The sequence below is a fragment of the Aythya ferina genome (assembly GCF_964211825.1).
Source record: "Aythya ferina genome assembly, chromosome: 5".
Classification (NCBI taxonomy): Eukaryota; Metazoa; Chordata; class Aves; order Anseriformes; family Anatidae; genus Aythya; species Aythya ferina.
Genome location: NC_140301.1, coordinates 36,714,336 through 36,729,883, shown reverse-complemented (window position 1 = coordinate 36,729,883; position 15,548 = coordinate 36,714,336). Strand labels below are relative to the sequence as shown.

Sequence of the window (15,548 nt, the reverse complement as noted above, 5' to 3'; positions counted from 1 at the left end):
CTTTAGATATTCAAGACATGAGTTAAGAAGATAGCCAGCTTAGTATTACCATGTAACTATACTTTTTGGTTGAAGATTTACTTATTATGAACAAGTAAAAAACAAAATTTGCTGCAAAGGCTGGAGTACTCAAAACTGTGCCATCCAAGTATCATCCACTACTAAGTCCAAAATAATCATATTAAATTCATATTACTGTAAGTAAAAAAGATATACTAGAATTTCCTGCTGAACTTTGGCACAAGAACACAAGGTTTTACTTGTATTTGCAAACTTATTGAAGTTTAAAAGCAATTTAGGTGTTGCCCTAATGCTCCTAAGAAACTTGTCTTCATATCACAATTTGTTTCCTCTGTCAAACCATTCTCCAGGCATACAGCCAGTAGACTGTAACACTGATGCAATTTCTTTCTACAGTTACTATATACATACACACACACACAGTATAGTATGTGTACCTGAGTCATATATAAAGAAATTGGTACTCTATCCATTTGATAGTTTAAGCTTTCCAGGAAGATGAAAGCAGTAAGAGTTATGAAAAACCTTGAAAATGAATCTAAAAAAACCACTAAGACTTCAAACAGGTATATTTGAAAATTTCACATTACTTCCTGATAAAAAAGGCACCAATTACCATTCACGTCTGGAAAAACTCAGATTTTTTTTAAATATGTTCAAAATGACAATTTATGTACAACCCACAGTTACTCAGATGTGTCTTTCTTGCCACTCGTTCAAAAGCTTGTGAGCAGTTACCTGGATTCTGTATTTCTGCTTCTTCCAATTCTTTATTTAATAGGTTGGACATTTCTAGAGAGTTCAACTCTTCCAGTGAATTCTCTTTTTCTTCCTCTTGACTGTGAAAGTTTTCTTCATCCTCAGATCGAGGGTCTGACTTCCCTGATTCAAGGAAGATTTGGCCTGCTACCACTCGAGTTCCCGTGGAATGGTCCTTTACCTGGTCCTCTGCAGCTAAAGTCTGAAAGAGAGCAGCCATGTATTTTAGATTAGAAATGCAACAGGAGCAGTTGGAAAAATGATTACTTTTTAAAGATATGACATTTAAAGAGCAGTACCAGAAGTAAATTGAGCTACTGCTACCAGCTTTCATCAATTCACTTCTAGTTTTGTGAAAGATGCACTTCAAAAGATATAGCACAACAGTAACTCTGTTACACAGAAGTTAAACAGTGAAAGCTACAGAACATTTTAAAACAAGAATCAAATCATAGTTCTGGAATTTCAGACCCTTGTTCTCACTCCACAAGAAAAAGACAGAATGACTAGAAATGTATTTCCTTACCTTTGGCTCCAGGGATTCATCTTGATTTCCCTCTTCATCTGCAAAAAGATGTTATAAGTCATTAAAAAAAAACACACCAACTTTCCCATAATTTCTAAATGGTATTATATTTTACCATTTTTCTAAAATATACTACAATTTTGTTCAATATCCAAAACATTAGTTTTTAACCCAAATTAATCCTCTAGATTAACCATCTAATCTGAATTGTTCCAGTTCAGGTAAAATGCTTGAAAAGGTACATAGCAAGTGAAAACAACCTGTGGAACCCAAGGATTTGGATCATCAAATCAGCTTTAGTATAAACAGCTTCATTAGTGACCAGTCACATTAGCACCACCTCACTTATAATTAAACATTACTCTTCACAGAGGAATACCAATTCATTCTGCACAGCCACCAGACTCAAACCTTTGGGCAGAGGTTTCTCTTAAGAATAGAAGCTATGAGACATCACTTTAGCTCTAAGGTACCATACAAGAGATGCAAGCCTTGTTTAACTGTTCCCTTTCTGACCTGAAAGGGCTATCTAACTGGTTAGAAAGACCAGAAAGAGAAGAAACAGTAAATAAGAAAGGCCATTAGGCAGAAACCTACTAAAAAGCAAAAGGAATGGAGGTAAAATGGAGGGAAAAGATCATCAGAAAAGCTCACTTATGACAGTTTTACACCATTGTTTTGCAATTGTCTCTGAATTTTAGTTCCTATAATTTTAAAGGGCTACCCACTCCACTTCTGAGAACTTTATTTGCACTATCATCTTGATGGAAAGTCTCTAACACTATCACAGCTGAAGCATGACCAATTCAGTCATCAGGATCTGACACCACCTCATTTAGGTAAATAAGAAACATCTCAAAGAAAATGTTATAGGCTTCCCTCTCTCCCATACACAACTCACTGAAACAAAAAACTTAAAATCTGAACAAGTAGCTAAGCAGTAGTGCCACTAAGCCCTACTACATTTACGAATTCCTCCCCCCAACCCTGAGATTTTGGGTTGTGAAATACCCTACAGAAGTAGCAAGACATTGATGGGCTAGAGAGCTGCAAAAGTGGAAAGGTTACCTGAACTGATGGCTTGTAGGTGAGGTACACCACTTAGCATGTTACAGCTCGCTATCAAAGAATCCCCACACAAATACTGAACATCAGCAAAACTCTACAAGTTTACAGAACTCTGCTGACTCTGTGTAGGCATTTGGCAGCAAGCAAAGAAAAAACTTGCATACTTTTCATCCTCATGCAAGCGACGTGCTTTACCAGAAATCAGTCATCTCTGACAGGACAAGCCATGAATCACCAGTTTCATGTTTTGAAGATTATTATCATAATGGTGCAGCTGCAGATATTTGCAACGAAAAAGCAAATCTTGGAAGCCAGATTCCATAGACTCAAATCATTTCTATTCTATTTTTTGAGGTCTAATCTTTGGTCAGAACAGGTATGTGAAAATATGAGCATCAACTTTAAGCTGCGGGAGCATAACTTTAAAAAAAGAAAAAATGTTATCATAAGTGAAGCTGCAAAAGCAATGCAAAAGTAACTCAAACAGATCTGTCTACTGAGCTTACTGAAGAGGACGCAGAGCTCAATGAGTTTGACTCCCCGCAGACACAGGATTAAAAAAGGTTTAGAACAGCCTGCGTGGGTAGGCAGCTGTACTCTACAAGTCCAAAAAAGAAAGTGTGAAGAGCTCTTCAGAAAAGGTAGTGGAGACACCACGGAGTACTTAAGTTGAAACAGAGCCTGCAAGTAGCAACCAGGCAACCAGCCTAAGAACAAGCACTGATTTGGAAAAAATACCAAAAGAAAAACAGGCCTAGCTGCATTTTAAACAGAGACTACTGTGCTTCCCAGCTTGAGGATTCTAACAGAGAAGAATGATAAGTCTGAAGAAGTCCTACCACTGAATGTTAGTACTTCAGACTACCACATAACAGCTGGCTTTTGAATACATTAAGTAGTATGTACATATCTGGGATATTTGCTGGTTCTCCCTATTTGGGAGCTGTTTGACAGACAGTTTAAAATGTTCCCCAGGAATTACACTCTACTATTATAAACAAATTTGATGTAAAGCCAAATGCCATCAGTGCAACTTCAACCTCTGGAGTCCGCCAGGAGATTCAAGCATGCTTCTGGAGTGGGGAAAAAGGAGAGGGTGAAGCTACCTAGTAGACTGTATACTGCTATTAATAGGTACGAAATACACAGTGCTTGTTTCTGTAGTAACATGTTATTTTTAATAGTTATACCAGCTAGGGTATCTGTTGTTGTCTGGTCAAAAATAAATAAAAAAAATCCACCTCCGTTCCTGATACAGCACTAGACCATTCTGATTTTTGGTAAAAGCTTTAGTAATTGATTTCAATTCTGGAAGGTTGACTTTACCATGTAAGACCACAATGGCAAATATAAAAAGGGCATGTTATTTATGCACATATACCAAAGAACATTTGTATTATGACTTCATATTCAAGGCAAAAGGATTACTGAGCTGAAAGGCAGGAGACAACCAATCCAACAATCTACAGCTCACTACATCTGCTCTTCCTTGAAAGCAACTCACCCTGTTTCAGATGTATTGCATCACCTAAATTCCCTCTGAAGGAGCCAGCACTGTTATTGAAGAGTTGCACTTTAACAATTCATTCCAAAATATATCTAAAGCAACAAGCTGAGTTTAACTGTTCTTGGCTCCTAGACTTCCTTCTAAGTAGAACAGGCAAAGTTGCAGTTGTAACAGATAACATTACTAGAGATGACTTACAGCAGTGTTTCTCCACAGGACTGCTGACTAATATGCACACACTACCCATAGAAGTTTATCTACTTCTAAGAAAGACTTGAGAAAACTTCTGAAAGCATTAATGAAAGATCTGGGGAAGGTCACAGTTTGACCTAAGAACAGCTTACTAGTCAAGGCTCAACTACTGACTAAAGCCACAGATGTTGTGTTTGTGCACCTGCTTCAGACATTAAAGCTGATAGTTTAATTTGTTTTTCCACAGGCAAACCCAAAAGCAAATGTAACAGACTTTTTATAGAATTAGGCAACCTTGGTAACACACCCAATTAAAAAAAACCTTCTGGAAAAAAAAAGTCAATCCTACCTTTTGTTAAACAAATTAAAAAGACACCAAGATGCATTAAAAGGAAAGGGTAGGCAAAAATACTTGTGCCTGAAACAGGCAGCTGACAAGATCGCACAGAACTTCACTTACAAACAGTGCTGAACCAGAGGCACTGCTGGGTGCTCTCAGGCTCAGCTAGGATTTTAGGGCACTCCATACAGCTAAATGCTTGCTTCAGCTATCCACTACTTCTTATATTATTACAATCAGCTTTATAAAAAAAAGTATTTTTCCTCAGAAAAACTACTGTTCAATGAGCCTATTTAAATACAGCAGAAGTACTCTAGCAGCTTATGCAAGATAATAAGAACCCAACATTCTGCTAGAATTGACATTTTCAACAGTACTATGGAGGGCATGAGTAGTAGGAACTATGCAGTGTGATTCAGAGAATGTCATGAGGTTGAAAGAGCCCAGCAGCTCCCAAGTTTTAGTGTTTTAGAAGAACAAATCAACTGTCAGTCTGTAAAGCTAAAAAGCTGTTACTACTACCAGATATCTAAGACTACTGGTTTTAACATCAGACTGGTTGCTCATCTTTGGGGGATAACTAAAAATTCAGTAACTGCAAGTAGTGGGCAATCTCCCAAAGATCGGACAAATGTCCTAAGTGATAACTGCCAGTCAGTTCCATTCCCGTTTTTTGCCAGGCTTTTCAAGTTTCCAACACTATCACAAGGCAACCAGCTAGGGGAGTACATGTACCACAGGGAGTGTACAAAACTAGCCTTCTTTGTACCATTAATAAATAAAATAAAAATATAGTGTTTATTTCATCTTTATCTCATACTTTTAAAAGTATTTTATACACATTATGAGATGCATAATATCAGCACAGTATAAATATGTATAATTTAATTTATATTATAATTTATATTTAATTGTAAGTTAATGGATGTTGAAAAATTTTTTCTTTTTACTGATAGGAATGCATGATCAAAAGAAGTTTGGCAACCACTATACTAGAGATTCTCTGTGGCACTTTTACTTCTTTCAACATTCTTTTTGTGCCAGTGTCTAGTTAAGACTTTGATACAGAATGCAAGCCCTGTTTACCCTACTTTTGCAGGAACAAGGGAAATATTAAGATAAAATTACCTAAGACTGCTCCTTATCAATTTTTCCATTGTTAAATTCAGAAAAGAAATGGACACCACAGCCACACAATAGCATAGTTGCTGTTCCTACCACATGAACCTACAAAACATGAGGTAGGTTGAGCAAAACCCTTGTGTGGCATCTATTCAGCACGACTAGTTTCAAATTATCCCTGGAAGCAAGTAAATCGCACCCAGCTACAATCTTTGCAGTGTCCTCATTTTAGGGCAATTACAAGATTAAGATATAGGTCAACCGTCCTCCTGAATACAAATCTTTTTTCAGTCTCCTTGCAATTGCTGGGTAGCTGTTTACAAAACTTACTCTGCAGCAGTCCCTCTGTAGGAACTGAGATTCCCAAGGACGCAACAAGTTGAAGAAACGTTTTCCAGCTAGGTCTGAATTTTAGCAGTACAGACACAAGCATCTATTATATGCCTGTACTCAGTTGTCTTACCAGCTAATACCAGTATGAAAGAGCTCTGCCTAGCACTGACATTAGCCAAGGAATTCGCAGGGCAGCCTGAGCAAGAACCACTTCCTCTCCTCAGGCAAAATGAAGGAACTTCTTCCTCCTCAGGCCTGTGAGCAAGGCAAAATACCAAGAATCAAATAACACCTGCAATCAGAAACAAATAAGAGAAGGCTTTTTTTGCCCCCTAACATTCTTAATAAATGATCAACAGAAGCAGAAGGCCATCACTGCTGTGATAAACAGCAGATTGCCACCTCTCACTGGAACAGCTACCCTTTTCAGCTGCTTTTTTGCCAGTGCCCCACAGACTCCTTCACATTCTTTCCCCACACCCAACTTTCAATTTCTTCGTAACCTATATAAATATTGTAGCTTTAAACAAATAGCACACATTTTTTAGGCCTAAATTTACTTGTGTTCACTTTGAGTTTTCAAGAAATTGATTTAAACAGACAATGACTACAGAGATGGAATTTACAGCTAAGTGGCTGACAAAAAAGTCTGTATTAAGACTGTCTTTTAAGTTAGAAAATAGTTGAACCATTTTTCTTTAACCTTTTTAAAATCTCTCCCTTCAATATATTGAGATTCCAGGTAATCATTTCCAGACTTTAGGAATGACCAACTGTTCAAAGACAGTAAACACAGCTGCTAGGCGTGGACCAGACAAGGTATTACTGCAGGAAACCCAAACATCTATGAAGCAATTTTTCTTCTGTAAGAATGAAGACAAATTAGGAGCAAGAAAGGTCTTCCAGTTATAATTTAACAGTCCCCCCCTAACTATTTCTGGGTAATAATGAACAATTAAAAAAAGCAGTGATTTAAGCCTGGCAAGAGCACCCCATCTGCCAGGCACTATACCATGGGCTGCCTTGGGCCTATTAATTGTATTAATTCAATTGCCTGTAACCATACTTTTCTTCAAGGCTGATGTGGGCTGCAGGAACCTCACACTCACAAACACAACTACATGATAGTGGCAAAGCAGTCAAGACAGCAGACCCACATCCTATAAGCTACCACAGCCACAGCTGTACAGTTCACAGCCCATGCTTTTGACACATAGCTTCCATGTACGTAACAGATGGTTCATTTCACTTGAAGAGTCTCCTCTTAACTTTTGACTTTAGAGATGCTATCAGGGTGAACACATCATTCAGTCTCAGTGCCTCCCCTCTAGCTTCATAAAGCTTGTACTTGTCTTTTACACACTTTAGTGAGTGCTCTGCTGGCTTACAGCATTACACACTAAGCTCATATAACTACACTTGATATCCCATATGAACTGCAGTAACACAGCTTAAACATTTAACTTCCTACTACACTCATGCAAACAAACCCCAGACCACTGAACTTCCCTCTAGAGAAGAGGTGAAGTTACTTTCTTGACTTTTCACTGAGAGTCTAAAAGCACACCCCAAGCAGCCCCAGACAAGGCTGTATGTTGAAGGGGCTCCCAGGATTTAAGGTCTCTCTATGCAGAGAAATGCCCTGTGTGCTCCTCCCCCCAGTTCCCTCGGTAGGTAGCAAGAAGCAAGACCCAGGCAGGAACCGGTGACAGGACGCCCGGAGCACCGGGCAGCAGGAGCGGGGCAGCGCAGGGGTACAGGGCAGGCCCCAGCAGCGCTGTGCGGGGCCAGCACTGCCCGGCCGGCCTGGCACCACCAGCCCCGGCGCTGCCAGCCACTGGGCCACGAAGCGCCCACCGAGGAGGGGGCAGAAGCCACTCAGGGGGGCGGATTTCGGCTCCCCGCGGCTGCTGCAGGCAGCGCCGGGCCCCGGGGCAGGCCGCACCCTCCCCCCCAGCACGTCCCCCTGCAGCAGGCCCGGGGACGAGGCCGCATCACGGCGGGGCCCGGCGAGAGTGAACGGAAAGAACGGAAAGGACGGGAGGGAGGGCAGGAGGAGCCCGGCACTTACCGGCTGCCGCCAGCACGGCGGCCCCGAGCGCGGCGGCGCCCAGCAGCAGCAGCAGGCGCAGCCGCCCCATCCCCGCCGCCTCCTCCCGGCCGCCGCCGCCGCCGGAGCCCGAGCCCGGCCCCTTGGCCCACCCCCAGCCCGGCCCCGCCAATCCGCTCCGCGCGCTGACGGGAGGTGAGCAGCAGCTGGTGGCGGCGCTGCACGCAGCCCGCCCAGGGAGCGGCTCGTGCTACATGGCCCGCTTTTATTGGCCGGGGGGAGGGCTTCAGCGGCCGTCACGCCCTCCCGCCAGCCAATGGGGTCGCGAGAAGGACTGCGCGTGCGCCGGCCACGCGAGAAGGTCTTCCCAAATAAGGGCTTCGATTGGCTCGCGCGCCCGTTCCTACAAGGCCCATGATGCCTTGCGGAGAGAACCCCCCCCTCCGGCCGCCTGTCACAGCGAGGCCGCCGGCGGCAGGGACTACATTACCCAGAGTGACCCGCGTCGAGCTGCGCACGGGCCGAGGGGGTGGGGCTAGCTGCGGGCCCTATATAAAGGGTGGGGGAAGGCTGCTAACGGCTTTTAAGGGCGGTGGTTAGGGTGCAGAGGGGCGGCCGTTAACGGTGGCGGCGCTGGGAGGAGTGCTGTGAGGGGCGGGAGGAGCTTCTTGTGGTGGACAGGAGGCGCCCAGGGCAGGTTGAGGGCTGCTCTCTGAGGGGACCCTTCTCGTGGGCTGCTGTGGGGGTGCTTCTTTTTAATAAAGAAAAAATTCTTATCTTTAATTTTGTCCCTTGACGTGTGTGCGTCCTCTGTCAGTAGGTTTCTATGTTAGCCTTTATTCTCCAATGGGAAACAGGTGTGTGCCTCCAGGTTGTGCCTTCAGCTTGTGCTTAAATGTGCCAGGGGACACCTTTCAGACAACAGAACTAGAGACAACTGAGTGTGCTTGCCTGCTCAGCCGTGTGGGGGGTGGCAGTCAATTAAATTTATAGCCAAAGGGGCACAGCTGAAGCATGTGGAGATTTGGAGGCTCTAATTAATTGAAGTTTATCAAAAAAGTCAGCTCTGGGAAGGAGCTGAGGGCTATAGAATGCAGCACTTAGGTTCCCGTAGGCATCACGTTTTCCTGTAGGCCAGTTAAAAATAGCGAAATAAGAAGGGAGACTTGGGTTTGGCTGCAACAGGATGAGATGGTTAGTTAGGATGTCACAGGGCCATGCCATAATGCTGTGCTGAATTACACAACGGACTTGTCGCAGCATGCACAGACAGCGCTGAGCCCTGTCACCCTCCTGGCATGTTGGCTGTCTCTGCAGGGTGGGAGCAGTGAGCAATGGTGGTGGTGCTGTGGGACAGGCCTGCAGGACCCTCAGTGTCCCCAGGGACCACAGGCAACCCCACAGCCACTGGGCAGTGCAAGCCCTGACCCGGACACCAGGCGGTCTTCAGCAGTTGCTCCTCGCAGGCCTTGTTCGAGACCAAAGCCATGAGCACAGGGCCAAGTGGCATGGAGGAGTGAGGGAAAAAAGTCAAAAGGCTTTTATTTTTTTCCCCGAACTCATTAATCACATTCAAAATAAATAAATAAAACAGATAATATTGTAGACTGGGTTAGTTCCAATTAATTTAGTATATGCTGTAGTCTAATAGCATGATAAATTTATTGCCGGTTTTCCATTTGTGTGCATCAGCCATAAAATTTCCATTACCTTTCTTAATCAGTTTTGCGTTTTCTTCTGTGAAACTTTGAATGGATGCTTATGCATTTTTGCTATATAACTCCTATTTATTCTATGCCAAAATACAATGTTCTCTTATATGTCTTGGAAAAATCTTTTGGTTTAGATGGTGAAGTAAGTTACTGCATCAAGTGACCACATAAATAAGGGCTCATATTTCCTCCTTTGCTTGGTATGCTTGATTTTAGTTTCTCAAAGTGTTATCTAATCTAAATGGTCAACAGAATTTTGGATTGGACCTATTTAAATACTACTTAGTACTTGTGTAGTATGATATGGTACTAGGTATTTCCCAGAGAGAAGAGTGTGAGTTAAGGTTTGAGTTTACTGATATGCCTAATAACTTTCTGAGTATTTCTAATGCTCTGTTGATTGTCTTCTATTTCTATAGTTTGATCACACAACTTTCTTCTTTTGAAGTAACTGTGACTTTTACATGATTTATGAAAACTTCCCAGTATTGTTTTTTTTTTTTTTTTTAAATGCAAAACTGTGGAAGTGGGAGAGAGATGAAGCTTGGTACACCTGAAGATTAATTTCCTAAGAATCATCCTTGCAGAATATTCCCACATCATTTGTCAGGCTTGCTTTAAAAAAGTCAAATGTAAGAAGCTTCAGGCACATCTCAAAGACAAATTATCTCCCAAAATGTACAGACTTACTGATGGATTTTTCTGACAAAAAGGAAATTTCTTTCCTGTTTAAGTTTTGTGCAGACTCATTTTCATAGCTTGTTGGAAGATCCTTTTTTGCTTTTCTTTTAGGATGTCCTTGTCAAGTTTCTTGCCATTTCTTTCTGAGGAAACAATTACAAGGAGAATAATCTTTCCCAATCTCCGGTGTTTGTGGCTGTTATAGTGTTTATGATTGTAGCAAGGGAGGTAGAAGGAATCTGCAAAGTAAGGTACACAATGCCAACATTATTTAAACATCCTTAGGGGGCAATGGTGAAAGTGATCAATCCCCTTACTTGTGATAACCAGTTTCCCAATTACAGGGAGAAAGGGAAGGAAAAGCAGTGATGGAGAGAGGAAGGAGTATTCTGCCATCTTGTTCTATCCATCTTTATGATGTGCTCTCAGTTGAACTGCCTAACTCATTTTCAGCCTCTGATTTACCACTGCCCCTTGAATCGTGTGAGAAACTGATGGCAACTAAAGAACTCTCAGGATAGAAGTGAGCAGGCTGTACGTCCTGATCTGACGCTCACACCTTGAATCTCATATATCCCCATTTATGTGCATCTATTTGTCCAGCTTTATGTGCATACAGCTTTACAGCACTGGAATAGACTAACACACAATATATGAATATACCAAGGACTCTACTGTGCAAATTCAATGAGGTCAACATCCTATCCCTAGCAATGGCTTATAGAAAATGTTTAAGGAATAAAGTACTAGAAGCAGAGCTGCTTTTGGTCCTTTCCAGCTTTCCAGAATCAGAGAATTGGGGACTACTGATGGAGAAGACCAGATGCATGTCATCCACAGACCTTTTCTTTACAAGCTTTTTCGTGCTTTGTCATAAGAATTTATGGAAGCAAGTTCTATTCTCCTTCATTCCATGCCATGTGAAAAAGGAACCTCCTCCTCAAATTTTAAACCTGTTCATCCTTTCCATGTGCCTGCTGTGTTAGAAATGGTGAGTAATCATTCTCTATACCTCTTCTACATGCTACTTGTGATGCTATAAATCTTTACAGGTTTTTTTTTTTTCAATTGCCTGTTTCCAAAGACAAAAACTTCCAGTCCATTTAGAATCTTCATGCTGAATTGTTCCATCTTTCTGAACATCCTCAATTCCTTTGTACCTTCTATGAAGTTCTGTTACACCCTTTTTGAGATCTGGTGAACAGAACTCTGCAAAGAGTGTCTTTTGTCCTTTAGCCTTCTCTTTCCCTTGTGTTAGATTTTTTGGTTTGAAAAAAGAAATATGCAAAATTGTCTCTCTAGTCTGAGCAGTATGCAATGAGAATGAAGTCACTTAACCCTGTATTAAATTATATGAATTCATGAATGTCAAATTCAGTATAAATTCAAGCACAGCACACACTGTGGGGTGCAGTGCTTTAAATTTCATGCACAACCCTCTCACTTCACAGCTTACACCTGTGACTGCAGATAAACCATAAATAGGGGCAGCCAAACCATTAGAGAAAACAGTTTTCTAACAAAACCAAATATTTTAAATAAAAAGGTTAGATACTCTTCCATTATCCTTTTTGCTAGCTAGATACCCGATCACTAAACCATTTCCCCAGGACAGCAGTCCCACTTTCCTTCAAGTCTCAGATGTTTATCAGAGAAATGCCTGTTAAATGGCTTCTAGTAAACAGAACAGTGATCTTCACAGCCCAAATGAAGATAAAGAAAAGCACAATGTTCTGCCAGTGCTGATTTTATTCCCATGCTCCCTACCATATGGTTTTATCACCAAAATGATGTCTTAATACTGTAAGCAGGCCAGCTTGTTAGTGCATCAGGGGTCTGACATGAGAGAGAAAGACAATTAAATTCATAACAGGAGAAATTCGGTGTGAATTGAAGTGACGATATCATTTGGTGGCAAGGCAAGAATGGTGCAGGCTTTGCTGGAAGTAGTGAAATAGGGCTGTGCAGCTAGCCAGACAAAGATTTTGATCATGTCTTTTTCAAAGTGGACATTGGGCCTGATAAGCATGAGTCTAGTCATACCACCTCACTCTTGACAGTTACACATTCCACAGCATAACAGCCTGAACCTGCAGAGGGGATGTTCTCAAAACACATCCTAATATCGCTTGGCAATACGTGAGATGGTATTTAATTCCTGGGCATCACAGCCCAACTCATGCACCTCAGTTCTAATCTCCCATTTTTACACCCTGTTAGTTCTCTGCTGATGCATTCCATATAATCTTGGGTGGGCTGATTTCTATCCTAAAATATTGATTTCTTACTCTGTTGTCTTAGATTGTTTTAGATGCATGTAAGTTATTACTACACATGTTTCTAAATATTACATATTACAGCTGATTGGTTTTTAACCATTTCCTGTTCCCAAATAACTTAAGAAAAAAACAATGCCTCCCCAAACCATGTTCATTACTTGCAAGTGTGTGTTGAATCATTTTTTTCTGAATAAATTACACACTGCATGAGTGCTAGGATTGTTTATTTATGATTGATAGTTTAAATCCTGTGATTCTTTTATGTTCTTCCAGCTGAATGACTCAATTTTTCTAACCAAAGAATTATGAACAGTAAACAACCATACTTATAAGCTAACATTGCAAAAGCCCCAGAAATGACAGCATAGCTGCAGTGCTTCTGTAAATACAGAGTAGATACTCAAGAGTTCACACAGTCCAAAGGGACAGTCAGTATAGCCAAACAACATTCTCAGAGATGCATTTTTTTCTCTTCCTCATCTGACTTTGTCTTCCCCAGAATTACAGCTCTGTGGATGTTTCCACAGTTAATGCCCAACACAACTCCCATAATGAATATCCTGTGTACATCTTTTCCTGCTCACCTCTTCACTGACCAGAGTTCCTGCTTCGGTCCTGAGCCTGTAGCCAACACAGAAAGTTTCAATAATTGGACTCTCAAGCTGGGAAGGAAAACATGGAGTTTGGATCCCTCGTACCCCTGGAATCCATTCGCATCCTGCACTAGCCATGTTCTCTTTTACCTCAAAGCCTGTCAGTTCCTTTGAGCTTTTCTTATGTTAAAGTAATTCAGGTTACATTAGAGACTGCCATTAATACAACAGATAATGCTACATCCATAAGTACAAGAAAATCCAACATATATAACATTTTTAGGCTGCAGACAGTTTTAATAAAATGTTGGATATGTCACTGCAACAAGTTCCTTTCTTTGAAATTGTTCCTTTCCTTCAATATCTGCACCAAAATTCACAAGACGCCTCTCAAAATCGTGTCAAAGACACTGCATTATACCTAAATTAACACATCTATGCAGAGGTACAGAAAAGGAGCAGAGTACCTCTTGTTATTTCCAGTTACAGATCGATAACTTTGAGACCATGTTTCTTCTAAATGAAACTGTTTTCCTTATTTTGCCTAGCTTCTTATGTTTAGGGGCTAGAAAATAATTCTACTGTTTTTTATACAGCATTTCTTCAATAATTAAAATGTTTTAAAAAGTATGAATGTTACATTTTCACCAAATCTGTACATAGATTGGTCTGATGTCACTACATTTTTTTCTCTAGAGAAGGCTGATGTTCATATGCCATAACATAGTTCAAGATCATTTGCTCTTCCTTGTATCTAAAGACAGGACCTTGAGCATATAGCCAAGCAGATAACAATATTTTTAGTGCAAGCACAACAGCTGCCCTTGCTGGAAGGTTTCCATGCTAGACATGGAGCTGACGCTCTTGGCACAATTCAGAGACTTAAGAAATCTATAAAAGTAACTCCCGCCCCTGGGATTATAACATTACAGCTCCGGTAAGCACGTAATACTCAGGTTTCATTAAATCCTGCAGGAAATCTTACTGAAGATAACTGGAGCTCTTCCCCTGCAAAAATAAGCACTAAAGAAAAGCAAGTGATAGCAGTAACTCAATAGCAGAGTTTAAACCAGAACCAACACAAAAAGCAGCATGATTCCAGGAACTTAAATGAACAGCAGCATTTTTCTTGTATGCCATCGTTGGTACAAGGAATGTAAGAGCATCTGGTCCATTAAGTTATCTGGTTAAGGACTATTCAGTGTAATGGAAATAACAAGCAATGAGAAAAGTGGTAAAGCAAATACGCACAAACATTAGCGAGTAGGTAATAAGTGAGGCAATAACAATGAGGAGAACTCAGCAGTCATTGACAGGCTGTTAAAGTAAACTACTCAGGCATGATCTTGACAGGGGTACCACAAAATCAAGGTTATTATGTGATTAGATATTTGAAGTGGGCTGGCTGTGGGAATGTATGAAAATATGGAATACTAGGAAGAACTTGTAAGGTTTTGTAAAAGTTATGGGATGTTTGGGGGAAGGGACAAAGGTAGGGAAAGGGAGGGATAAGGGCGGACAGCAGGGAAACATACCCAGGACACTTTTTAACTGAGCCATGACCAGCACAGTCTGTTCCCTTGTCTTGCTAACTATTGAGTTTCTTTGTGACCTCAGCAAGTTCACAAACACCACCATGTCAGATGGGAGTGTCGGTCTGCTGGAAGGTAGGAAGGCTCTGCAGAGGGACCTGGTTAGGCTGGATGAAAGAGCCGAGACCAGTTGCATGACATGCAACACAGCTCAGTGCCAGGTACTACTGTGCTTGGGTCATAACAACCCTGTGCCGTGGTGTAGGCCTGGGGAAGAATGGCTGGAAGGCTGCCCAGCGGGGAAGGACGTGGGGGTGCTGGTCAGCAACTGGCTGAACATGAGCCAGCTCTGTGCCCAGGTGGCCAAGAAAGCCCATGGCATCCTGGCCTGCATCAGAAATGGTGGGGCCAGCAGGGCTAGGGAAGGGATTGTCCCCTTGTATGTGGCACTGGTGAAACTTCACCTCAAGGATTGCATTGGCGTTTGGGCCCCTCACTACAAACAGGATGTTGAGCTCAAGTGTGTTCAGAGAAGAGCAATGAAGCTGGTGACGGGACTGGAAAACAGGACTTAGGAAAAGCAACTGAGGGAACTGTGGTGGTTCCCCCCAGCTGGGCAGCTCATCTCCACCACTCTGCAAAGGAAGGGCTGGAGGGGGGAAAATATGATGGGGGGGGGGAAGGGGAAGAGGCTTATGGGTTGAGATTAGGATAATTTAATTAAAGGAAAAAGAGTTGAAAAATAAAAGTAAAGGCCACACAGAATCAAAAAGAGAGAGAGAACAATTATTCTCTACTTTCCATATGCAAGAGAAATTTGGCCTCATCTTGAG

The 15,548-nt window shown here is 41.7% G+C and overlaps 1 protein-coding gene across 1 annotated transcript in view; it reads right to left on the bottom strand.

Moving 5' to 3' along the window:
- Window positions 1-8,058, bottom strand: part of SEL1L (SEL1L adaptor subunit of SYVN1 ubiquitin ligase) — a 30,422-nt gene extending 22,364 nt beyond the window's left edge. Inside the window, exons 1-3 of the mRNA XM_084521466.1 lie at window positions 7,940-8,058; window positions 1,307-1,344; window positions 760-982 (exon numbers count right to left, since the gene is read on the bottom strand). Coding sequence (XP_084377592.1) covers window positions 760-982; window positions 1,307-1,344; window positions 7,940-8,009 — 331 coding nt within the window. The 5' untranslated portion in view covers window positions 8,010-8,058. The remainder of the gene's footprint in view (window positions 1-759; window positions 983-1,306; window positions 1,345-7,939) is intronic.
- Window positions 8,059-15,548: the final 7,490 nt, after the last annotated feature.